This window comes from Manis pentadactyla, chromosome 15 (genome assembly GCF_030020395.1).
Source record: "Manis pentadactyla isolate mManPen7 chromosome 15, mManPen7.hap1, whole genome shotgun sequence".
Taxonomy (NCBI): domain Eukaryota; kingdom Metazoa; phylum Chordata; class Mammalia; order Pholidota; family Manidae; genus Manis; species Manis pentadactyla.
The window spans coordinates 4,491,304-4,518,818 of NC_080033.1; the positions used below are offsets into that span (position 1 = coordinate 4,491,304).

Genomic DNA, 27,515 nt, shown 5'->3' on the forward strand with positions numbered 1-27,515 from the left:
AGGGTCAGAATTTACATTGGGAAAATTTGACAGCATAAAAAAATAACTTTAAAATATCACATAGCAGGGCTCCAATTTTCAGCTTCCTCCCTGGTGGGTTGAAGTAAACATCACAATTTCTACACAGGGTATTGTGCCAGTTAATGAAATGTTAAAGTGTTTAACATAGGGCCAAGAACCTTTACTTACTCAAAATATTTATTTATTGAGCACTTATTATATATATGCCAGGTACCTTAGGTTCTGGGGATCAGCACTGATCAAAATAGATACAAATTTTTTCCCTTATGGAGTCGACAGTGTAGTGATGAAGGCAGATAAATAAATGAAAATAAGTAGGTAAAATATATATAGTATTAGTGAAAAGTTCCCTAGAGAAAAAAATAGATGAGGGAGGCAGGGAGTATGTGGGGAGTGAAAGGTTTGTTTGCAAGTTTACAAGGGCTGGTGGAAGGATGCCCCGAGAGGCGACAACCGCCTAAGGACCACATGGTGAGAGCTAAGTGCAATCCTCAGAGTTAGAGCCTGCCAGGCTGCAGAAACAGCAGATGCAAAGGTCCTGAGGTGGAAGTCTGCTTGAGTTTGTTGGAGAAGGTGGAAAGGAAGTGTGGCTGGTGCTGAGTCAGAACAAGGGTCATGCGATGCAGGCAAAGAGAAAAGGGGAGAAAACACAGATCCTTAAGGTCTTTCAGGCAAGTGAAAGAATTCTGTTTTAAAAACAAAGGATTCTTACTATTTTACTGTTATTATTAATTACAAAAACATCAGATTCTTGACGGGCTTTACCGAAGCTCTATGGAATGTATAAAAGGATTTGTAAAAACAATCTTTGGCCTTCTGGCCCAAAAAGGAGCTGGTGCACGTGAAGCGTTCAGTTTTCACCGCCGCTCCTGGGCGTCCAGCGGGTCCCAGGGCCAGCCTTTCCCAAGGCAACCACTCCCAACACATCGGTGCCTTGGCTTCGGGCCTCCGAGTCCGCTTTGCGTGCCGGCGTCCTGCAAAAACTCGGACACGCACAGTCGCAGCCCCAGCTGGTACCCCAACCTGACTTCCAGTTCCCATCCAGCCCCGGCTCCGCGCCCACCTCCCCTGAGGTGCTGAAACCCAACGCGTTGTGGCCCGTGCCGCTGAGGCTTCTGGGAGTTGTAGTTCTTGCTCGCCGAGTCCAAATGCACTTCCGGGTTCGGCCAGAAGCGCAGCCATTGTCCCGCGCGCGGACGCCTGCTGTCGCCGCTCACCTTGGCCCCTGGGAGGTTAGCCCGGGCGGCCTTGCGGATGCCGACCAGGGGAGAGGGCCAAACTAGCTTAATCCGAGTGTGTGGTGCGCAGAATCGGGGCAGAGGGTTGCTTCACCCGAGCTCGTCCTGCCGCAGAGCCGTGCCGGGCACTGAGAAGGGGGGGACAGTCGGGCCTGGGCCGCGAGCCCCTGGACGCCCAGGTTGGTGAGGGGCGGGGCAGCGCTGGGTGCTCCGTGTGCGCATGCGCAGGGTCCCGTCGGGAGGCTGGGCTTGGGAGTGTAGACGGGAAATCTGGGACTTGGCGCCGGTGGTCCTTCAGCCTAGGGTCGGCGAAGTTGGTGGAGATACTAGTGCAGTTGCAAATTCCAGGACTGCGTGGGTCCGCGGGTGCTTGGTCGGGTGGTGCGCCTGTCCGGAGAATACCTAGGTCGATAGAAGACAGGACGTAGACACGCATGTGGAGGAGAACCGCAGCTTGCGCCCCGCCAGTGCGGGGCCTGTTTAGCCTAAGGACGGAAGACAGCGTTGATGGAGTACTCAATAGAAACTTTTGGTTCTGAAAGAGAGCGGCCTTGCCGTTATCCCTATACTCTTGAGCAGGTGCTTTGAGTAGGAAGCACAGGTGGGAGGCGAGAGCCTGGGTAGCTGGCTCTAGGATCCTGGAGCAAACACTGCGCTTCTCGCCGGCCTAGGACACCCTGAGTGGTAGAGAGACGAGGTTGTAGTTGCAGATTCTTTCCCCAGGAGAGGCAGTGCTACTTCTGCAAACCCTGGGTGGGAATCGCTGATGGACTAAAAACTACTAGGCTGAAGGAGGGTCCAAAGCCTAGAGGCAGGTTCTAGGCAGAGTGCTCCCTGAACATACTGGGAGTGTCTGAATGGGAAGCAGGAACTTGGACTGGTAATCCTGGGACCCCTGTAGGACAGTGCAGAGCCTTAGAGCATTCAAATTTAGTGGAGACGCCGGGTTGGAGGTACAGAAACGAAGAGAGTAACAGCTGCCATCAAATCGACAGCTGTTTGGGGAGGAGGCAGGTTCCTGGTGGGACTTTTGCTCAGGTTGCCCTGTTTGGAGGAATGAGGATGCCCATGTTGGTAGAGGGACAGAGTCTGGGCTGAAGACTGCGTTCTGGAAGGGGCTGAACCCTGTGTAGCCCCAGGTACTCACATTTGGGCTGGAGGAAGCAAAAAGACCCAGTTCTGTGGGACTGCCCATGAGCTTGAGAACCCTTAGGCTGGTGAGGGCCCAAGTCCCAGGGCTGATTCTGGGGTTGTGCTCTAGCTGATGTTTGGGTCTTCTGATGTTCTGGTGGCAAGCAGGCAGTGGGGTAGGTGACGATGGAACCCTCGTGCAGGCTTGAGGGTACTTGAGGTATCCTGAATAGGGATGTCAATGGGAGTGGGAGATGCACCTTCTCACCTCAGGAGCTGGAACTGCATACTACCCCCAGGCTGGCAGGGAGCCCAGGTCCTGGATGCAGCCTCTGGGTGTGAGTCTGCTCTGCGTGTGCGTGGGGGTGCCAGCAGGAGGAGGGAAATGAGGTGGCTGGGCCTGTGTGCTGTAACTGCTGGAGTAGAGGCCTGGGGACCCCAGTTTGCGGCTGCAGGTTCTGGTCTTGGGAGGCCGGGGTTGCTGCAGCTGCACCCTGCACCTGTGCTGGCATTTGGGCAGAATGGGGAGGCTTGAGCAGTCCTAGGACCCTGGCATTGCCTGAGGATGCCAAGGTGGGTGGAGGGAGCAGGTGCAGATTCTGAGTTGGAGAGGGTTAAGGCTGTGCCAGGTCCCTTCGTGCACACACACAGGTGTTTGGGTGAGAAACGAGAGGCTGGAGGTGGGTGGTAGACACTGTGCTGGGGGAGCTCAGGAAGATGTTTGGTCAGGAATCTGAGCAGGTGTGGCTCAAGCAGGGGCCTGTGGAAGTTTGTGGAGGAAACGGTTTGGGGGCAGGTCCAGGGCACAGCTGCATTATGAACCTACACTATACTGTTTGAATGCAAATCTGGGAGAGGGGAGAAGGGGTGGTTAAGAGGGAGAGATGGGGCTGGGGTGGGGTGTGTAGACTAGGAAGTGCCAGTGGGTTTTTTAGTCTCAGACCCAGAAACATCTAGTTGGTACAAAGACAGCTGAGGCACACATTCTGGGTCTGGGATGGCCTGGTGTGTGCTGGTCCCCAGGCCCTTGCCACCTGTGTTGCCAATCCAGGCCTGGGGATACGCGGGTTGGTGGAGAGACCAGGTAAGAGCTGCACATTCAGGGCCCACGAGGGTTTTGGAGTGGGAAGCTGGCACTGTTCTGGTAGGGTCCAGGGGAGCCCAGAATGGTAGAGGGACTCAGTCCTGGGTGAAACTGAGCTCTAATACGCTTGGCTATTTGAGCAGCAAGTGTTAGGCAATCGTGACAGGTTGTCAGAGGGGTAGGGCCCTGGGATGGGTGGGGCTGTGTCACAGACAGTGATTCTGGGTCACCAGTGCTGGAGCTCTGCTGCTTGCCCTAGGAAGAGGCGCTGGTTTGTGGCTGTAGATTCAGGCCGGGTGGGCTGCACACTAGGTTGTTCTTGACGTGCCAGTGTTTGTGCAGATCCCAGGACCCAGTGAAGTATGCAGGGACTGATGTATGCTGCAGATTTGGGTGGTGGGCAGAAGAGGTGGGCTTACAGGTCAGTGTCCCAGGGCCCGCGATAGTGGAGGAACTAGGTGGGAGCTGCAGAGTGTTGGCCTGGGAGAGGGACTAAGGGATCAGGTGCAGGCACAGCTCTTTGGGCAGGAATCTAGGCAGGAGTCCACTATCCTGGGAGTGGGGATGAAGCCAGGGAGGGGGCGCCATGGGGACCTGCATGAGGATGCTGTCTTTGCTCAGGATTTCTCCATTGCAGCTCAGGACCTCAGGCCCCTGCCCGTGCCTGGAGGGGAGCATGGAGGAGCAGGATGAGAAGCCCCCAGGGCCCCTGAAGGCCTGTGTACAGGTGAGTGGAACTTCCCTTCCTCTCTTTGGGAGACCCAGAGCTTTCACTCACCGATGTCCCACAGCTCAAAGCTTGGGAAGCTTGGGAGGCTGTCCCAGCATTCTCTGCAATGTTTTGGGGGCTTTTGGGCCTTCCTGACAGGCAGAATTCTATACACCATACATTTTATGAGGCACCCTGCACTTCCTCACCCTCTAACGTTGGTAACTCTTTCTGGGAGAAATTTGGCATCCTGTATCAAAAGCCCCGATTTCCCTGTGGCCAGCACCTCACAGCTTGGCTTGAAAATGAGCAATTGGAAAGAATATTTGAGAATGTGCAATGCAAGAGGAGAGTTAAATGGGTTATGGTAAGACCATGAGAAGGAATAATAATACACTGTAACCATTGACATGATAATGCACATTTACCAACAAAAAAGGATATGTTTGATCTATGTTAAGTAAATGCTCCAGAAAACTGGAAAACCTGGATTGAATCACTGGCAGAAGAACCAAGTGGCGCTCAGAGGTCTTGGAAGGCAGAGGTTTAGAAACCGGAAAACCTGGACTGGATTGTTGACGGAAGGACCAAGCAGCACTCGGAGGTCTTGGAGGGCCGAGGTTTATTTTACACTGGCGGGCTTACAGGAGAATGATCTCCAAAGGTCTGAGCCCGGAGTCCAGCAGGGCCTTGCCTTTTATATATTTACTACAAAGCTAACGGGGGGAGTCAGCACCCAGAAACTGTTGCAGTAGGAGCTCTTAGGTCACTATAGGTGTATTCAGGATGCTAGTTATGTTTTAATCTATTTCTGTAAAGGTAACCCAGATACATATTATAAACTAATCTGGCTTCCATGACTATGATTAACAAGCTGTTTCATACCACTGAGTCCTGGTGGCGGGTGGGGGGAATACATTGTTACATTGTTTTAATCTCAGTCACCTAAGCACGTTGTGATTCCTCTGTATTCTTTTTTTCTTTTAAATAAAGGCAGAGTTTTATTTGAGCCAAACTAAGGACTTAAGCCCAGAAAACAATTCCTATGGGTAGGTAGGAGAAATGTTTCCAAAGGGCCTAAGTCATACAAAGGTTTTATAACCTCTAGGAAACAGGCAAGAAAGGAAGAACTTCAAAGACATACATTCATTAACATAAGATACGGGATGTAAAGAAAAGGGTGGGGGACAACACACATCCTGGCGCCAAGGGGATTAAGAGCAAACATTCTCACTTAAACTTTAGCAGGAATCCGGGTGCCACTGTTTAGCTTTCAGCTTGATTAACAGGTGGTATTACTGGGTTACAAAGTTTTCAGTTTTCACAGGTGGCCATTTTGAGACTCCTGGAATTAAAGAAACCTTCAGTACTTAAGCCTTAGAAATTTTCTGGTGGTTTTTCTTTTTCTTTTTTATTAAGGTATCATTGATATACCCTCTTATGAAGGTTTCACAAGAAAAACAATGTGGTTATTACATTCACTTTTATTATTGACTCCCTCTCCACACCCCATTGTAGTCAGTGTCCATCAGTGTAGTAAGAGGCCACAGAGTCCCTATTTGTCTTCTCTGAGCTACACTGTCTGCCCCGGGACCCCCCCACACCATATGTACTAATCATGATACCCCATAATCCCCTTTTTCCTCCCTCCCCACCCGCCCTTTCCCACCCCTTCCCTTTGGTAACCACTGGTCCCTTCTTGGAGTCTGTGAGTCTGCTATTTTGTTCCTTCAGTTTTGCTTTGTTGTTATACTCCACAAATGAGGGAAATCATTTGGTATTTTTCTTTCTCTGACTTATTTCACTGAGCATAATACCCTCCAGCTCCATCCATGTTGTTGTAAATGGTAGGATTTGTTTCTTTCTTACAGCTGAATAGTATTCTATTGTGTTTATGTACCACCTCTTCTTTATCCATTCATCTACTGATGGACACTTAGGTTGCTTCCAAATCTTGGCTATTGTAAGTAGTGCTGTGATAAACATAGGGGTGCATATGTCTTTTTGAATCTGAGTTGTTTTCTTTGGGTAAATTCCTGGGAGTGGAATTCCCGGGTCAAATGGTATTTCTATTTTTAGTTTTTTGAGGAACCTCCATACTGCTTTCCACAATGGTTGAACTAGCTTACATTCCCACCAGCAGTGTAGGAGGGTTCCCCTTTCTCCGCATCCTCCTCAGCATTTGTTGTTCTTAGTCTTTTCGATGCTGGCCGTCCTTACTGGTGTGAGGTGATATCTCATTGTGGTCTTAATTTGTATTTCCCTGATAATTCCTCTGTATTCTTGAAGCCTTAACAGAAACTGTGTCTCCTTGGCTTCCTACCAAACCTGGAGAGGGGGAGGGATCTGAGAACTTTATGGATTATTTCCTCATCATAAATAACATTTAGAAATGATCACCTTTTTAAAAAGTTTGTGTGTGTAGAAAATAAGTTAGAAGGTTATAAATACACTAGTTAACAAAGGTGATGTATAAGTTACATCTCAAGTACCTTTGTTTTCCTTTTTCATATTTTTGTAGAGCACATTTTAAGGTTAAGAAGTTAACATTTTAAAGCATTTTCCCACAGCAAATAGTCTTTGAAAACATTTAATTTCTTAAATATATTAGAGTTTCGACCTCCCCTTCCCGAACAATTTGATCCTAAAGCCATTTAGGTGGGGCAGAACTGGGTGGACATCTACAGTAGAGGGTGGGCTCCCTGCCGTGGGGGTCACAACCTGATGAGGATGAGGAGGGTATCTGTGGGGGAGGCATCAGTGACCAGGCAGGTTGAGGAAGGTGGCATCGGGATTCAGTCCAAGTGAGGCAAGGTAAGTGTTCATGCAGGGAGGGGGATCTGGTTTGGGGTGACAGGGCTGGAGCAGGAGAAAAGGGCATCCACAGAGGGGATACCCCAGTGTGAGCAGCCCAAGTGCAGTGAGGGTGTCCGTGCAGGGATGGCCCACAGAGCATAGGGCATCCGAGTCAGCGCACCTGTGTTGGGGTTAGGGCACATCCTGGGGTTGCGTGTTACAGCCTGAGCAGATTGAGGGCATCCACGCACGAGAGCAGCCCAGGGTGGGTATCAGAGTTCAAACAGGATGTCCCGAGCATCTAAGTCCAAGTGGCACGAGAGTGAGTCCATGAGAGGAGGACACCTGGCTTGCAGTCAGAGCCCAAGCAGGGTGAGCAGGCCCCTTGGCAGAGGCCAGCTTGTGGGGCTGCAGGGCCTAGGTGGGCTGAGGAGCATCTGGAGAGGGAGTGGCTATGGAAATGGGAGATTAGTTACTTAGGGTGGATTGATCAGATAAGTAGATCTCATAAGGGTCACGGAAGCCAGGGTTCTCACCATCAGATAGGGAAAGAACAGGAAGGCACTTTGTGGTGTTCAGTGGGAATTGGAGGTTTGATGTGGATTGTGGTTTTCCGTAGATGTAGAAATGCAGAGATGTATGTGTGATTACATACATAGAGATCTTGGTGTGCGTGCATACACAAATGCATAGAGATGTATTGGTGCCTCTGAACACACACATTATGTGTCTATGCAGACATACACACATATATTCCCTATCTCTGTCCCCTGTGAGGGCCTCGGAGCAGTGACATTCCGTATCAACATGGACACTTTAAGTGCCCAGGTTTCAACTTCTTAAGTATGCCACAGGCTTGATGGGTTTACTGTTAATAGATAGTGCAGTTCCCACTCACCCAACACCAAATACAATGGTGTATTTCTTCCCTACATATACATATAACAGTAACAATATACATAGCAGTAATAGTAGTGTCAACTTCATTTGGGTACCTGGCCCCGATTCGAGTGTGTGTAAATACTGGGAGGGGGTCTTCCCACACATACTTATACCAAGCAATTCTCATAAACACCAGTAGGGTGTTGGAGAACTCAACTCAATTCTGATGCTCTCTGCCCAGAGACGGCACCAGTGAAGGGCCCCGTCCTACAAGACTGCCCTCCACCCCCAACTCCAGATGCCCGTCGCAAGCCCCAGGCAGTTCCCTGTGCTTCTGACCTCCCGGCTATAGATTGGAGGTTCCCATGACCTCCCCCTTAGGTTCAGTTAATTTGCTCAGTTATATATGTAGGCTCACAGAACTCAGGAAAACACGTTTACCAGTTTTAATAAAGGATACAAGTTAACAGCCAGGTGAAGAGAGACAGGGCAAGGTCCCAAATAAAAGAGCTCTATCCTTGCCGGGCTTGGGGCCTGGCTGGGTGGCACGTGGAGGCGGTCTGGGGCAAGCATAGAAGCTCTCCCCGACCAAGAAGGAGGATCCAACCTAGCATCACAGGCCCAGCAGACCAGAGAGAGAGAGATGAGCTCTTCCTCCGGGGTGTTTGTGGGGGCTTCATTGCATAATCATGATTGACTAAATTATTGGCCATTAGCTGATTCAACCTTCAGCCCCTGCCCTTGGGTGGGGGTCCAAAAGTTTCATTAACATGACAAAACACCTATTTCACCTTTAAGACTGTCAAGTGTTTTCAGGAACTGTGGATGAAGACCAATATACCTGGGAAATATATATTTGATCACATGAATGACCAAGTATGTATTTCTTATAACTCATTTTATCACGGATAGTATTCAATTTTTTGCTGTTACAAATAGCACTGCTGTAAATACTGTTGTATATGATGCCTTGCACACAAGAGTTTTAGGGGGATTTATGCAAATATGAATTTACATTCACATTTTTATCAAAACAACAGGTAAAACCCATTTTGATGTGACCATCATTATTCTGCGCTAAGGTAGTGACTTCAGTGTTTTCTGGGACTCTTAATGGTCCTTCTGCAGTTTTCTTCTATGTTGTACAACTGAATTAACAATCTGTTTGTTATAGTTTTTACTTTTATCTCATATTTATTGACTGCTTAACCAGTATATGGCCCTGGGTGAGGCCCTGGGGAGAAAGATGACTTAGTTCTCAGAGACAGAAATGCACATCTTACATATTCCCAGAGAACATAGGAAAAGCAAAAATATCTTCCTTCTTCTATTAATTATCTATGATCAAACGCCCCAAAACTTAGCAGTTTACAACAACCAACATTTATCTCACATGGATTCTGAGGGTCAGGAATCTGGGAGCCGCTTGTCCGGTTGTTTCTGGAGGCCCAGGTGTCTGTCCAGGTTGCAGTAAGTTGTTGGTGGGGGCTGCTGCCTCTGGAAGGCCTGGCTGGGTAGGAGGACCCACTTGCAAGCTCAGTCATGTGGCTGTTGGTGAGAGGCCTCTGTCCCACACCTCAGAGACTGCTCCCCAGGGCTGCTCACAACACAGCAGCTGGTTCCTCCTGGAGCAGATGATCTGAGAGATAGCGCACACTCATGCTGAATTAGAGTCAAGATGGAAGCCACTGTGTCTTTTATCATCTGAGCTCAGAAGTGACACACCGTCACTTCCTCTGTAATTTCTTGGTCACATGGACCCACCCTGCTATGATGTGGGCAAGGACCCCATAGAAGTATGAATACTGAGAGGTGAGGATCACAGAGGGGCCATCTCAGAGGCTGGCTACCTGAATGCCCTCTAGTTAATTTTCATCATGATCACAAATGCACAATGACATCATTTGGGCCTGACAGACACAGAGCCCTGGTGGCAGAGAAGTGGAGGGGGCCTGGGTGAGGTGCCCGCCTGTGTCCACGCTGCCTGAAGCGCACTGAATCTGCAGTGGGCCGCAGACCAGAGCCCAGCTCCTCCCAAAGTGGGTGCAAAACCATAGGCATATGCGCATGTGTGATGTGAAGGAATGAAAGCCGGGTACAGGGTGGAGTCGACTTGGGTTGGGGCAGGGAAGGCCACTTGATGCTGTGTTGACTATGAGCAGGACTGAGCTCCCTTTTGTTTTCCTTGTGAAAACTTTTAACCCAAAAGGTGTTGAAAACGGTTTTGATAGGAGGTGTGCCCATTTTCCCTGGTAAAATTGTCTTAGCAGTTGTGGCAGATAAGGAATGGCTTGGAGGTTTGTTTCTACTGAGTACCTGCAGAGTTAGAAACAGAAGTTTTTAAGTTCTTGGCACATTCTTAACTGATCTTAGCTGTTTAAGAAAAAAAAGGGTATGTAATGATTTCACATACAATGTAGTGTTTGTTAAGATTTCCTTTCCTGAGACACTTCTCATTTCCCAGGTATTTTTTAAATTATAGGATGAGTTAACTTCTGGCCCTTAAATTGTTAGAACTCAACATCAACTACTTTTGTAGCCAGAAGAGATGCATTTGTCTTAAGTTTGGCACCGCCGCACATAAGGAACATGATTTCTCTCTGGAGCCAGGTTTCTGTGATAGGCCTGAGTCCAGTAGCAGTTTGGGGTCAAAACTGGTGGTCACCTTGGGCCACCTGTAGTTTTAAAGTCGTTATCTGGACAATTGTGAGTTTGGTTGGTTTGTTTGCTTTTGTTCTTTGGCATCTGGAGCTATTTTGTAATGCCCGCGCAGCCATTTTAAGGCAGTTTGACCATCCTGGCATTTGTGCTTGGCCGCAACACAGGCAACTTGGCAGCTAAGCTTTCACCTCGGGCCTTCCTTACCTGTGGCATCTCCAGTTCTTGGAATATGCAGTGTGTATCTGCCCAGCAAATACAGGCAGGTGGTTTTAGGTTTGGAGAAATTCTTTTCCGCTTTAGACACATTAATGCTAGCCATTTGTAATCATCCTTCCCAGTGTAATCGTGAAATTTTCCCCAGGCTGGTCAGGGAGAAAATTGGCACACCTATGAAAAGTAAAATAGATCGTTTCCTTTTAGGATAGTATTCAGAGACTCTTAAGTAATTGAGTGGTAATCAAGAAGCAGCAGTGCTTTTCAGTGTTTTGAAGTTCTAAGAAGGAGCAAAGTAGACTTGAATGGACTGTCATTTGACAGGTTGTTACTCTGTAGAAAAAGACTTCAGGGAGCTACAAAGAAATTACCTTTTTCAGGGATTTTTCAAGAGAGAAACATTTTTTGCTGGTTTCTGATTATTTAATAAGGGAACTACATGTCATTTAAAAAAAGGATACATTATTAAAACAGACAGTGAACCTGCTCCTGATTCTGCTGTAACCACGTGCCTTCAGTTCCCTGCCACCCGATTCAGCCAGTACACTGAGAAACAGAGTGTTGAGTAGAGGAAGAGGGCTTTATTCAACTAGATGGCAGGTTGGAAGATGGGAGCACTATTGCCCTAAGGGCCCATCTTAACTCGACTGATTTCAAGCCCCTTTGAAATGCAGGGGAAAGGGGAAGGAGGCCGGGAGAAGGAGGTGACAGATTACTGTGGACATCAGGACATCAGTGAGGGTCAGAGGAAGGTCATGAAATTCCCCAGCCTCGGTCAGCTGACTCTTGCCAACATGATGGTCCTACAAATTCTTAGTAGGACAAGTATTTTGTCTTATCTGTCAAGATGTAAGCAAAATTATTAACAAGCTATTAGAGCTGCAGTGACTCTTGCAAATCTAAAAGGGAGTGTTAGTTAAGGGTCTTTTGGTAACTTTCATTTCCTTTCCTTGGTTTGTCTTTGGATCATTTTTATCTCTAAACTTATGTAGCAAAACAGACAATGTTGCCCTAGCCATCCAGTTGTCTTTATCTTGTTCCTTGGTGGCCCATATGGAGCTTAGCGACCGTCTTTTAACTCCTTGGTGGCCTGGTTACACTAGCCCTCGGAAAAATAACTGCTTCTGAGGCTTTTGACATGGGCCTTCCTGACTTTCCTGTGTATGTTTATATTCTATAAAAATCTCCTATTTTATACACTACACTGTTCTTAATTTTTTCACTCAGCAGTATATTATACACATCTTTCTGTTATTTATATGCATCAGGCCATGCAAATCTCTCTCTTCTCTTGGCTGCTGAATAGTCTTCAGTAATCTGGATGAAGCATAATTTATTTAACCAGGCACTTGCTAATGGACGTTTAATCTCCTCTCCCATTTGTGCTATGATGATGTAACCCTTTAATGAGGTTTCCTGTACATACATCTATATATATATATATATATATATATATATATATATATATATATACTTTCTATTACTTCCAAGGAATACAAGTAGACTTATTGTATAATTACATTATAGATGTATTTAAATGTAGTCATTAAAAAGTAAATGCAAAGAATGTTTATGAAACCATGGTGTCTGAATAAAGTCTGTACCTGAGTTTAAAATACTGTACCAGTATCAATTTCCTGGTGTTAACAGGAAATTGTGTATTGTGGTTATATATGATGCTATTATTGGGGGAAGCTGGGTGAAAGGTATGCAGGAACTCTTTGTTTTATTTTTGCAACTACATATGAGTCTTAAACCATTTCAACATAAAAAGTTATTGCTATAGCAGGCCCACACTAGTACACCAAGAAGGTTGGATCTGTTTAAACTTTCACAAAGAGTACATGAAACACTTGACTGGTGGGCCACAAGGTGGGAGTCAGTAGTTAGCAACACGCTGAAGAAACAGTCCAACTGGTCGGAAGTTTGGTTACATGTGGGAGCCCGAGCAAAGAAGTAAATATAAAGGGTAGTGAGAGGCAGAGAAAGAAGGTACAAATATGGAAAGCAGCAGGGCTAGAATAAAATGTGTTGTTGATTTGTAATTGGAGGTGTCAGTGTGAATTTAATATAGAGAGATAAGTAGTTACAGAAATAGAGATTTGATATTATCTGGTTTAAAGAGGTGAGCCTCTTTTTGTATATTCACTGGGTATTTTGTTTCTTCTAGGTTGAGTTGTACTACATATTCCTCTGCCCATTTCACTCTTAAAGCTACCTTTTTCTTACTGATTTGGAAGAAATCTTAATAGTATCGATTCTTACAGATGGTGCCTTCTCTGGTCATGCTTTTTGCCAAACACTTCATGAAGTTAATTTGTTGATACTTTCCTTCATGAGTCTTCAGTCATGCTGTATTCTGTTTTATTTGCTTGCAATTCTGTAACCCAGGAATTCTGGCAGAGCCCAGCTAGATGGTTCTTTTCTTCCTTATAGTGTCTGGGGTCCCTCAGCTGCATTAAGCTGGTAGCTGGGCTGGCCTGGAAGATCCACGAAGACCTCATGCCGCTGTGCCTCATTGCTGCTTTTCTCTCTCCCTCCGCATGGCTGGCTTGAGCTTACCAACGGGAGGGAGCAGAAGTTTGGGATGTGTTAAAACAGGTGGGATTAAACATGTGTCAAATTCTGGCTTACTCACAGTGGGAGTTTTGATCTGACTTCATTTCTTGATTATTTTCCCTTTTCTTATCTGTTTTTCCTTCTCAGGACTCTCTCCTTCGTCAAGAGATTATTGTCAAGGTTGAGAGAGAAGATGCTGGATCACTGGCCATCAAATCCCAGGTGAGCTGAATGAGGACTCTTTTTTCACAATGAGAAATGTGTACGACTGGTTGGTGACAGAAGCCAAACCGAAGTGAGCTGAACAATAAGTAGAAAGTGAGGAAATGGAGATAAGAGTGGAAAACTTTTACTTGGTTATAATATGAAAGATTGAAGAGAGTGATAGCTGCAAGGAAATCCCCCCCCCCCCCCCTTAAAGGACTGAGAAGATTTGACTCTATTTAAATAGTTGCAGGAAGAAGTAACTGGAGAAAAAGAAGTTAACAATCCAGAGAGTGAGGAAATAAAACTATAAAGCAGAGTCCTTGATTAGTACCAGGGGAATTAATTTAGAACAAATGTGAATAAATTGGCTCCATAGAGGAAGAGGGACTCAAATAAGAAGAATGAGGTTGGGGGAATTATTTTTCTCTGTGAACAATTAGATGAAGTTACCCATTGGTCATGAGGGTGGGAATTGGAATAGAAAGATGTTTGACAAGAGGGGAGAAGTAGTAATTTTGGATTATGAGAGACATGCTGCTCCAGCAGGTATAACAGGGTTCCTGGTCAGTCCAAAAGGATCATTCTGAGATAGTTACCGTATCTGGGTTTCTTTCCTAGTGGCTGACTTTTTGTAAGTAACAGATTAACATTCAGATTTGTTTAGTTTTGTAGGCAGATACATTCAGTGGAAGCCCCATAGTCAAGGTAATATTTGAAAGAGATCAAGTAGAAAGATGAAAATGAATGATGCAGAGACTCTAAACTGAATAAAAATGGAAAAGATAAAGAGGACACTAAATAGAAAAAAAAGATTGTAGGTGGGTAGATAGTAATAGAAATTTCAATAGAGTAATGGCCCCAAACATCAAAGAATAAGAGTAAAAGGAGTGATTAAGCAAGTAAAGTAGAGCATCCTGATGTAATCAAAGTGGGCAGTTCTGTACATGTGATCTGAGAGGTGGAGCACTTTATAGTGATTTCAAGGTCTGGAATATCTAAGAGTGGGGTGCTGGGCAATTCTAGGGTGTGGGAGTTGGGCTAGCCCTATGAATTGGTGACTTGAGAGCACAGCCTCTGATGTAGAACTTGAGGTTGAATCCTGGCCACCAACCTTAGGCATATTTTAATTTCTCTAATCTTCTAGCTCTTGATATGAAAAATGGTGCTGTTAATAGTATTTTCTTACATTTAATTTCTTAAGGAATTAAATGAGTAATTTATGTGACATGCTTAGCACACTGCCTGACACCACACCGTAAGTGCTACTTTAAAGTCGGTTATTTTTATATTATCAGAGTACTACAAGTTGATGTTATAGATGATGCAAGATGAAACAATACAGGTTATTGAATTAGAGAATAAATCCTCAGTGTTGTAAATCTTCAGTGGATGGGGGTGATGGTATTCAAGAGGTTGGTAGGACAGAGCTCTTATCTACTACTTACTGACTTAGTGAAATAATTTACCAAATACATATTTATTGTCTACTATACACAAACACTATGCTAAGCACTGGAGTGACAGTTGCAAACTAAAAATCCCTTGCCCCTGCCCTCATGGATTGCAGCCTAGTAACAAAGATGACCATTATGCAAGTGATAAGTGTGGTGAGTCTTAATGATAGAAATCCATGGAACTTTGAGAGGATATAGCAGGGGCTGGGAGGGTGTACCAATCTAATCTAATATTACATATTTAACATTTGAACAAACTTGATATTAAAGCGACTTACATCAAACAGTAAAGGGGGGTGTTGATTAAAAGGATTATGGGTTGGAGTTTGCAAAGCAGTATGTATAAATCTGTGTTCAACACAGGTGTTTGCAAATGATATTTCTGAATCCCATTTAGGGCTAATCATGAAAACCTTTGAGATTTTGGTGAAATTTATGGGACTCAAAAAAACTTAGAAACTTAGAAAACTTAGAAAAATGCAGGCATAGCAGCATTTTACATGGAGTTACATGGGGATTCAAGGACCTCATGTCCTACTCATGAACCACAGCTTAGGAACACTTAGTCAATTTAAGAAGCATTTAGTGGCAAGTGGCATTCAACTTACCCTACTTTTGCTGCATCTGGGTAAGGACACATCACCCTCAGCACTTGTTTGGATCAAAGTTCCTGCCCAGTAGTCTTGGAACAGGTCCTTTCCTGCTTAGAGAAGGCAATACAAGAGACCTCCTTTACATGGCAGTAATGACAATGAATGTCTCCTAAAGGCCCTATAGTGCAGCTCTGAGTGTGGACAAAATAGAACTACCTTTTGAAGACTAAGAACCCAGGATGAAGGTTACATTGGCTGTCACTTAATTTTTCAGGGCTCTCAAGCCTGATAATCTGATGATAATTGCTTGCCTTTGTTTTTTGTTCAGTTAACTCTGCTAGTGGCTTTTCATATATCATCACAATTAATGCACTCAGCAACCCAATGAGCTGGGTATGATTAAGCCTAAGAAATAGAAAGGGAATAAAATCTCCATTATAAGACAGATGGTCAGATTTGATAAATATTTTTTAAGTGGAGATATATGCTTTTAATAGATGAGAAAATCCACATCTCTTTTCCAAACCCAGTGCTCTTCACCTATACATACTGCCTTATTAAGGCCTACATTTCAGCTTTTATCTCAGGCATCAATAAGTTAAGTCTGTGGGCCAAATCTGGCCCACCACCTGTTTTTATAGATAGTTTTATTGTAATACAGCCACACCCATTTGTTATCTTCTGTGTCTCTTGCTACAGCAGCAGGCCTCAGTAGTTACAAGAGAGACTCTATGGCTTGCAGAGCCTAAAATATTTACTCTCTGCCCTTTGGCAGGAAGTTTGCTGACCCTGTTTTGTTAGTGTCTTTGGAATTCAGAGGTAATTCCTAAGTGGGAATTTTGTATTTACCAGTACAAATATCAGAGTAAGCGTTTTCTTTAAGGTGAACTAGAGAGAGAGAACAATTTATATTAGGTATTATTCAGTGTTCCCCTTTGGGGTTCCAGCCTTGGGGTTGTATAAACAGGTTCAATATCCAGAAGCCAGAAGGGCTCACCTGGAAGCTGCCTGTATACCTTGACTGGAATCCTTTGGACACTGACAATCTCAGGACAACTTCCATGCCATCAGGTTTTCATTCTTCCTTCCATCTGTCAAACTTTTCCTCCTCTCTGAATACTGGAAAGAAATGATGCCTAGCTGAGCAGAAATGTGTGTCCTATTTTAGGAAGGCGTGAACTTCAAAATTGTGGCTATGGACTTCACTCAGGAGGAAGAGAGCACCTTGAACCTTGCTCAGAGGACCCTGAATAGAGATATGGTACTGGATAACCACAGGGACCTGGTCTCTTGGGGTAAGAACTGTCCCCTTTAATGAAGTCTGTGTATTGAAATTATTCCTTATTTCCATTGATTAAGAGCTGTGGAGTTCAGAGGCCAGAATGATTTTGGCCACACATAGATTGCATAATGTACTTTTTATTCTCTAGGGAAGATTTAATTTGAGTTTACAATAACAAAGATAGCTTTTTGCATTTGAACCGATTCAATCTTCATAGTCCCTAAAGGCCAAAGACTAGGACCAAATTTTGCAGTGATTTTCTTTTGTCCCAGCCCAAACACCCATAATCCTGTATCTTTCCCTATCAGCTTTTCAAACCAGATGCAATCTCCTAATTAGAGTAAAAGGATAAGTATAAAAAGAATTTCCCAACACACATATCCCAGTGAGAGACTCTTAGAAGTCATTATTTAATAAGTATATATTTCTCCATCTTCCCCTTCTAGTGGACTGTATGCATCAGCACTTTTTTCCAGGTGTACTGTCTGTTGCTTGACCTGTTAGCCACTCAGGCTTCTGCTTCTGAGCTAAACTCCGTTCTCTTGTAAGCACAGGAATCCATGGGAACATATTAGTCCCTAAGGCATTTAGGGAACCTAGGATAACAGTGCCTCCATTCTTTTTCTGGTTCACAAAATAGTTAGCCCGTGTCTGACTGACATAGACTTGCTAGCAAGTTTCATGCCTTTAGAAATTCCTAGAAATATAAACACTAATCTCTACTTCAGTGAATTTATGTCTAGTACTACAGTGGGTAGAAGGGATCCTCTCTTTTTTGGCTAAGCATTGCAAAATTGTTTAGAGATTCTGTAGGTTCTGCATAGGTGATCTTTGGAATATGGAGATATTTCTCATTAAAGTCTTTATTCAGCAACACTAAAATTAAAATAGTTTCATTTCTCTGATATACCATTGTGCTGTGGTAGTTTGCTACTTACTACTTTGTCCCACCCTTTTGCTTTCTCAATCCAGGTTCTAGGTCCATAGCTAGAAATATATCCACTATATTTTGCATATTTTCCTGTCAGCTTTTTTCCCACTATTCCAGCTTTAATATTTTTTTGGCTAGAATGTTTTTTATTTTGCTTTTTTTCAGACTTGGCAACTGCACTTGGAAGAAGAGAATCAATATCAAAACAGAGCATTTTTAATGATGAACCATCCCATAGAGTGAAGGTAGAAAAGTTGACAAGAGATGATCCTTGCTTATCTTCATGTGAAGAAGTTCAGGATTGTAATGAGCAGTTGGAGAAGCAACAGGAAAAACAGGAGAGAGTTTTGAAGGAATTGGCATTTACTCACAGAAAAGCTATTACTCATGAGAGAGTCTGCAAAGATGATGAACTTGAGAAGAGTGGTCTGAATTCTAGTCTTCTTTCATCCCAGATGATCCCCATAAGAAACCATTTTCATAAACATGCCTCACATGTTAAAAAATTACATGATAATTCTATTGTAAACACTCATCGGATGATTAATGATGATGAAAAGCTCTGTGAAAATAGTGAATGTGGAAACTGCCCCCAGAGTATTCACCTTATTCAGTTTAGAAGAACTCAGACAGAAGACAAATCCTATGAATTCAGTGACAGTATTCAATCTTTTAGCCATAGTACACCCTTAAATATACAGGAGAAAATACATGCAAGAGGAAGATCTTTTGATTTTAAGGAATGTGGGCAAGTGTTGAACCACAGACTATCTCATAGTGATCAACAGAAAATCCCTGTTGAAGAAAGTCAATATAAATGTGAAACATCCCAAAGTTCATCCCTTGCTCCAAACATGAGAAATCATTCTGAAGAGAAACCATTTGAATGTAATCAGTGTGGGAAATCCTTCAGCTGGAGCTCTCATCTTGTTGCACATCAGAGAACTCATACAGGTGAGAAACCTTATGAATGTAATGAATGTGGAAAATCCTTCAGCCGGAGCTCGCACCTTGTTTCCCATCAGAGAACTCATACTGGAGAGAAACCTTATAGATGCAATCAGTGTGGGAAATCCTTTAGCCAGAGCTATGTTCTTGTTGTGCACCAGAGAACTCATACTGGAGAGAAGCCTTATGAATGCGATCAATGTGGAAAGTCATTCAGGCAGAGCTACAAACTTATTGCACATCAGAGAACTCATACTGGAGAGAAGCCCTATGAGTGCAATCAATGTGGGAAATCATTTATCCAGAGCTATAAGCTTATTGCACATCAAAGAATTCATACTGGAGAAAAACCCTATGAATGCAATCAGTGTGGAAAGTCCTTTAGTCAAAGTTACAAACTTGTTGCCCATCAGAGAACTCACACGGGAGAAAAACCTTTTGAATGTAATCAGTGTGGAAAATCCTTCAGTTGGAGCTCTCAGCTTGTTGCACATCAAAGAACTCATACTGGAGAGAAACCCTATGAATGTAATGAGTGTGGAAAATCTTTCAACCGCAGTTCTCACCTTGTTATGCATCAGAGAACCCATACTGGAGAAAAGCCCTATGAATGTAATCAATGTGGGAAGTCCTTCAGCCAGAGTTATGTTCTTGTTGTACATCAGAGAACTCATACTGGAGAAAAGCCCTATGAGTGCAATCAGTGTGGTAAATCTTTCAGGCAGAGTTCATGTCTTACTCAACATCAGAGAACTCATACTGGAGAGAAGCCCTATGAATGTAATCAATGTGGAAAGACATTCAGCTTGAGTGCTCGACTTATTGTACATCAAAGAACTCATACTGGAGAGAAACCTTTTACATGTAATCAGTGTGGGAAAGCTTTCATTAATAGCTCTAAACTTATTAGGCACCAGGCAACTCATACTGAAGAGAAACCTTATGAATGTAGCTAGTTTGGAAATATTTCATCCAGAGTATAGTCCCCCCACTTTTTTTTTCTTTTAAGGGATTATATGTATTGGAAAGAACTACCATGAAAGCAATATATGTGGGCAAGCTTTCAATTAGCCCTTTGTTATTGTGAATTGGAAATATGTTCTGGAGAAGAAAAAACTATGAATCACACATTTCACTTAATTCCATATAAAAAAGAAATCAGACTTGGCCTTTATGATACATTCCCACAAAAGTAATAAGTATTGGCACATTTCCTTGCAGAAAGCACTCAGACTTGAAGCTGAAAGAATTACCATTAAATGGGTGATTTGTATAGTGATTGTCAGTGAGGTAGACCTCTTTTCCAATAAAGTGCAAATGAGAATGCTAATACTGGTAGGCTTGTTAAGAAGACTGAAAAATTGCTGTAGTTACTAGAACCTAGGCAGGAAAATGGTATTTCAGCATATTGTTCTACACCATTATTCCCCCAGTAGTTACTTACTATAATTTGTTCCATACAGTACTTTCTATTATATATGAAGATTTCATAAAAACTAGGAAAATGGCTGTGATATCAAGCAGAAAATGCAAGACAAGAGTGTAGGACATTCACTTCTAGAACCACTATGATAAGGTATTCATGTATGGATCAGAACTGAGAGGAATTCTGGGTGTATCTAATTGATTTTTAGGTTTATACCTGGTTTTCTTTTTGAAATGTATGCTGTTATAATAAATTATATGATGAGCAAAAATTAGTCCCAAGAAATCCCACAATATTTCCATCTCCTTTGACTATTTAGGAAAGGCTGGGTGGCTAGATAGCAGAGATTCCTCAGGGTTCTGAGATTTCCATTTGTGGTAGTATGAACGGGTCATTCCTTTTGACTTAGATTCCCAGGGATATTCCTCACTGAATAGGAAATATTTTTTCATGAAGGAGGAATTGGAAATTTAGGACAAAAAGGGTTCTATGTGAGGTGTTGACAATGCATGGGCAGTATAAGGGGCATTTTTCATATACAAAGGAGCTCTATTTTTAGGGTTTCCCCCCTCCCCTTATATAGTATTGTCTTTTTTTCCTCTGGGATATGTTCTTTTTTATGTGAGAGTCCTCTGATAGCTAAGTGCCATTACCAAACTTTTAATAATTATTTTAGGCAGGATTTGTACGTACTCTTTTTTTTTTTTTAGATTTGTTTCACATCTTTCTGGACTTTGCCCCTAAGTCATGAATTCTAATCCTATGGATTATCATGGATCTGAAACCTCTGATCCCAGAGAGTTAATAAAAACAAGATGAAAGTTGAACTGAGAGTCCAGAGAATAGAGGTAAATTCCTGAAAGAAAGAAACCTAAAGTGACATCTGATAGGTGTCACCCTTAGTATAAAATTCCATCCCCATGAGATGATCCCAAGTGGAGCCATCTCTATGAAGATTAAGCCAGAGAATACAGCACACATAGCAGTGAGTGAAGTTCTGGGACAACAGCTGTTGGTGCCTGGAAGACTGGCTCCCCACCCTGAGAGGATCCTCAGTTAGTTTATGATGCTCAGATAGTGGAACAGCAGGGGTTCTCCATGCATTGCCTTTTGGAGAGGACATAAAATTATGAAAATCCCTAATATAGCTACAGGACCTGAATAGGCTTCTTTTCCCCTAAATTATAGGTATAACCAATACCAGTGCTGGGTACTAGTGGATGGCTTTACCTGGGCATATTGAATCTTACTTTGAAGGCAGAGCCATGATTACATAAATTAGTATAAAGCCATCTGGGCTATGAGGACTCTAAAGATTACAAGCTTGGGGAGTGATTTATTGCAAAAATAATCTCATTATTAAATGTTGAAAGTATTTCATTAAAATGTGTAAATATATGAAACTGCAGGAAATTATTTTGGAGTGTGTGTGTGTGTTTCTGGCCAGGTGGAATATGTGAGTCATCTGGGTGCACTAAGTCATAAATATTATATCGGTTCCTGGGTGACTTATGGTTGCCAAGTGTTTTGAAGTAATATAGATTCAGTAAATAAAAATGTTAATTTATATCATTTGCTCAATAATTTCTCTTTGTAGGAAAGGTATTCTATTAAAAAATGGTCAGCCAAAAAAAAAATTGACAACATCCCAAAAATAAGTAATTTAACTTTTGAACCTAAAATTTAAGGTTAAAAAGGGGAATCAACTTCATTCAAATGGTGTATGGCATATATAAACATGTCTCTTGCATAAAATTTTTTGCCTGTTAAAGTTAATAAAAGTAAAATTCGATTTTGCCATAGAAAAATTAATAGGCTACGTTTCACCATACTCTAGTAAAATTAGAAATGAATGTTGATCAAAATGTTTTTTAACTACATAGATGTTAAGAACTACTTTCCTATAACCAATGTTTTTTACATTTTCTCAGCTTTATTGAGACTAATTAACAATCAGCTCTGTATAAGTTCAAGGTTCATGATGATTTATATATATTGTGAAATGATTAGCACTGTTAACATCCATCATCTCATAGATACAAAGAAAAAGAAAAAATATTTATTTCCTAGTGATGAGAACCCTTAGGATTTACTTCCTTAGCAACTTTAAAATATACAGTATAGCAGTGTTAACTTTGTCATTATGCTCCCTTCCTCTTGCTCAGTTTTTCCTGCTTCTGCACTTTCCACAGTATTTTGTGGCTTGATGTTTCATATTACACCTAGTCTTGACAAAAATAAATGTACTTTTATTGATGTTTTAGAGAGATTTCAGCTAGGAGAGGGGGAAACTCAGACATTTTAATACTGTTTTCAGATACACCTTTTGTATTTTGCAATTTCTTAAGGATTTTGTACTCAATCAGTGTAATATAATGTTATAAGAAATACATATTTGGTCATATGAATGACCAATTATGTACTTCCCAGGTATATTTGGTCTTCACAGTTCCTAAAGACACTGCAGAGTCTTAAAGGTGAAATGGGTGTCTTGTCATGTTAATGAGAGATTTTTGGAACCCACCCAAGTGCGGGGGCTGGAGGTTGAATCAACCAATGGCCAATAACTTGGTCAATGATGACTATGCAGTAAAGCCCTCACAAAACCCGTGAGAAGAGCCTATCACTCTTGGATCCTGGGGATTCTCCTTCTCTATTGGAGAACTTCCATGCTTGGGGAACCAGAATGCTCCCACATGCCACCAAGCCAGGTCCCAAGCTCCACAAGGATAGAAGCTCCTTTATTGGGACTTTGCCCTATGTATCTCTTCGTCTGGCTGTTAATTTGTTTCCTTTATTAAACTGGTAAATATGTTTTCCTGAGTTCTGTGAGCTGCTCTAGGAAATCAATTGAACCTAAGGGGGAGGTCATTGGAACCTCCAATCTGTAGCAGGTTGGTCAGAAGCACAGAAATTTCCTGGGGCTTGTGATTGGCATCTGGAGTGGCGGGTGGAGGGCAGTCTTATAGGATGGAGCCCTTAACCTGGGGAATCTGGTGCTGCCTTCGGGCAGATAGCATCAGAACTGAGTTCTCAGATACCCTGCTGATGTTTGAGAATTGCTTGGTCTGTGTGTGTGGAAAGACCCCTCTTTTCCCCCCACGTCAGAATCATGTCCAGGAACCTGAAAGGAGTTATAATACTGTTATACTGCTGTGTACTATTACTACCATATATAATATACTACTGTTGTAGTTGTATATGAAAAAACACACCACCAATCAGTATTATCCATTCTGTATGTTTTATTTAATATACTTCCTAAGACCAGTTACTCTTACTAGGCTGTTAGAGCTTATCTTGAAAAGTCAGTATTTTTCTAGTTTGTTGACAGAGGTTACACATGGACTCAATTTCACCTTAGAAGATTTGATAGGTCACATCAGTAAATAGCATATCACAATTGCTACAAATTGTAGCAGCCTGAGTTCTTAGTTGGAAAGGACATGAGCCAACTCTAGCCAGTTGATTGAGATAAGGTTCTCTGAAAGGATATTAAATGGCTCCAAGAATTGGTAAGGAACGGTAAGACCATGTTCAGGGCTTTACAGGCAGAAACCATTGCCAGAGTCATGCCTGAGAGTTCCCTAATGTTCCCAAGGTTCCTAGGTATATTGTTTCTTAATATATCTCTTCATTGATTTCTGATTGCAAGTCTGGGGCAAGTGCCTAAGTCTGATGGGTCCTAGGCTGAGCCTGCAGCTGAGACATGCAGAAGGTTGGGAAGCCAGAGCCACTCGTGCTTGGTGTTTCCAAGAAAGTCTGGTGACAGGTGGGCTCTATCTTCCACTCATACTAATGAGAAGGGTAATTTGTCACTCATAGAGTTATTCGTTTGCTAAGTAGTATCAAAGGAAATAAAAAGGTTTCCATTATAGCCCACCCTTCTGCCTACCCCATATGTCAATATTTTCTTCACTTTGTACGCTTTCATTTATTTAAATATGTAAATATAGCCTCTTAGTTAACATCATACAGCTATCTCTTAAAAACCAAAAACAAGCTCACTCTGTCCACATAGGAACCTCATATCATTGCATCCGGTCCCAAGTCTGGGATCTCGGTGATGTGAGAAATACCTCATGTAAAAAGTTCAAATGCTGGACATTAAAGAGATCGTAAAACGAGGTTGAATTACCAAGCTAGTACTCAGTAACTCTGGTTATTGCTAGTAGATCCTCAAAAGCTTTCTAAAACTGCCTTTATATAACCAGAAACAAGTTGGTGGCAGGCAGTTTTTATTGCCTTGGGTAATGTAATCATTACTTGAATTAATTTGAGGTGTCACTATATCAGACTGAAGTATCAAAAAAATTGTTACTTTCAAATACTGCTTTGGCATTTGCCAAGTGGATCTTCATATTGGAGCTGTAAACTTGGATTTTCTGTCTCATGGCCAATGTAGTATTGATTCGTAATCTACTGAGGATGGCATTTCAGTGGAAATAGGTTAGCAATTGATAAACCTTTCTGTGCTACTTATATCTCCCGTCTGGACTCCTCAACTTCTGTTTCTATTCAGTGTTCATTCTGAGGTCATGACGGTCATGATCATTTGCTTTCTTTTTTAAGGAGTATTCCTGGAATTTAGCTATTGGGTCAAGTTCTGGCAACTTGGGTATTCCTCTTGAATAATGTTCCTCTTTCTTGCCTGAGTTCTACTAGTTTATTATGACAGTGTTTGCTTAGGCCTGGATTGTTGATATCTGTGCTTTTGGTCCACTGCAGATCTGAATGTTGGTGAATCTTCTGACCATAAGCTCTTCCTTTTGTTCTATATTCAGTTTGCCTACATTTTCCTCCACCATTACTCACTTTCTGAAAGGACAAGGACCATACTACCCTGCAGAACATTTTGTGGTACACTGGAATTTTCTGTGGGTGTAAGTTTCTGAATTCCCTCACTTTTGAAAAACTTCAAGGACATATCATTACCTGAATTAGTGTTTTTTTCTTAATAATAATATGTAGATGGAATCATAGGTGAATATGCTGATATTTTAGTAATGAGAACTAGGTTAAAAAAGAACCAAATTTATGGGAAAGCCAAAGGAGATTTCATTTCTGATGAAGTCTCAATGTCATTTATCTGTTTTCTCTGATACTACTGTTTTCTGCTGATTGTATGGGGATATCATCACTGATGTTAGGGATACCCTCTGCTTTAGTACTTCTTTATGTGATCCTGGAGTAGAGGGAGTTGGAATCTCTCTTCATAATCTGTGCTTTAATTCGATGTTTGCCATGTTGATCATCCCGATCTATAAACAATACAGCCGATTCCACGATGTTCCCAAGAAACTGTACATCCATTCAGTTCTGGTGAGGGCCCACTTCCTGGCTCACCACAGCATCCCCTGTGGTGTGGGTCCTACATGCATATGAGTGACCATTTATGGCTCCTGTGTCACAATAAGATGGGATGACTACTGTATTTGGGGTATTGTTCTCTATTATACCTGATAAAAATCCAGTTGTGTGTATGTATGAATTAATTAATTAATTAATAAAAGGACAACTAAAATTTGTGAAACATTCAAATAGGTCAGAAAATGTTGAATCAAAAATTTTTTTCAAGTAAAAGATGGAGACTAGGTTAAAACGAGAGTTACATTGGAAATAGCAGCACTAGTTTGCACCCTTAAAGGTTAAGCAGCCATTGTCCTGGGGCTCCATCAATTATGCAAGAGCAATAGGGAATCAGGGCACTTTGCTGAGGAGATTTTCTTAAGGCAGAAAAATAGAAATGGGCATGGATTTTAGAAAGAGGAATATCTTGTTGATAATAGATAAAAACACTTTCAGAGATATTTGGGTGGTGTTCCATAGGCCAGTGGGGCCACAAAGCCAAGTGGAATTCCTACTGGCCAGGCAGGAACACTTTGAGCATTGAGAAACCATTAGAGTCAGAGACAGTTGATCAAGGTAGGTCTATCCAGAGCCATAGGTCAATTGTGCAAACCAATATCAAGTGTGCTGAAGAAAGGCACTGTTTTAGACCATTCAGGCTGCTATAACATAAGTACCATAGACTGAGTAGCTTAAACAAAACACAAGAACAAGGAACCAGCAGATTCAGTGTCTGGTGAGGGCCCACTTCCTGGCTTATAAATGGCTGGCTTCTTGCTTTGTCCTCACATGGCAGCAGGGGTGAGACAGGTCTCAGGAAGAAGAGAAAACAGTCAAAAATATTAACACCTGTAAGAGCAACAGTACCACCTCCTGCTGTTTATTGAGAGGAGCACGTGCTCTAGGTCCTGGATATAATTTAATTAAATCTCTTAATGAACTTAAAATGCAGCTCTTTTGAGGAAACTTTTCCTTGAATGACTTATTCCAGATCACACACCAGTGGTGGTTGCGGAAAGACCTGTGCCTGCACACCCCAGTGATCCAGATCCTACATACTGGAAGCAGAAGTCCAGAAAAGTTGCTCCAGTAACACAGAACCTTCCAGAGAGCCAGAGACAACTACAAGACTTGTCCCGAGGCCTCTGCCCCAGGCTCTACCTCTTCCCCACTCCTCTAATATCTTTCTGAGGCCTGTTTGTATATATATATATTTTCATATATTCAGAATTTTATTACGTCTTTACAAAGCAACACCACATCCATTTTACCGTAAGATTAATTTAAAATTTAATGTCTATTTAAAACAAGGCAATCATTTGATAAGTCTTCATTTGAGCAAAGTGAGCTGTTTTATGAGGGTATTCTGAATATGCAAAATACAGATTCCAGACCTTCACTGTACAGTAAGTAGCCCCATGTAGCTATTGAAATTTAAAACATTCAGTTCTCCAGTCACACTAGTCACATGTTTGTTTGTTTTATTTTGATACCATTAATGTACAATTAGTTTAACATGATGGGTACTAGACTCCCCTATTATCAAGACCCCAGAACATACCCCATTAAAGTCACTGTCTATCAGCGTAGTAACATGCTATAGAATTATTACTTTTCTTCGCTGTGTTTACTGCCGTTCCCATGTCCCCCCCAGCTACATTATGTGTGCTAATCGTAATGCCCCATTTCCCCCCGCATCCCTCCCTTCCCACCCACCCTCCCCAGTCCCTTTCCCTTTGGTAACGGTTAGTCCGCTCTTCAGTTCTGTGATACGGCTGCTGTTTTGTTCCTTCAGTTTTTGCTTTGTTCTTACACTCCACAGAGGAGTGAAATCATTCGGTACTTGTCTTCCTCCGCCTGGCTTATTTCACTGAGCATAATACCCTCTAGCTCCATCCACGTTGTTGCAAATGGGAGGATTTTTTTTCTTCTTATGGCTGAATAATATTCCACTCTGTATATGTACCACTTCTTCTTTATCCATTTATCTACTGATGGACACTTAGGTTGCTTCCATTTCTTGGCTTTGTA

The 27,515-nt window shown here is 42.6% G+C and overlaps 1 protein-coding gene across 2 annotated transcripts; it reads left to right on the forward strand.

Annotated features, from left to right (window-relative positions):
• The first annotated feature begins 867 nt into the window (after positions 1-867).
• On the forward strand, positions 868-21,772 carry ZNF180 (zinc finger protein 180). Of its 2 annotated transcripts, none has more exons than XM_036885710.2 (5): positions 868-1,438; positions 4,112-4,201; positions 13,442-13,516; positions 16,717-16,843; positions 17,927-21,772. In XM_036885710.2, the coding sequence occupies exons 2-5, from the start codon at positions 4,151-4,153 to the stop codon at positions 19,663-19,665; spliced, it is 1,992 nt and encodes a 663-aa protein (XP_036741605.2). In that variant the 5' UTR covers positions 868-1,438; positions 4,112-4,150; the 3' UTR covers positions 19,666-21,772. The 2 variants fall into 2 exon arrangements, with proteins under 2 accessions (XP_036741605.2, XP_036741606.2); XM_036885711.2 differs by lacking the exon at positions 868-1,438 and adding an exon at positions 2,404-2,963.
• Positions 21,773-27,515: the final 5,743 nt, after the last annotated feature.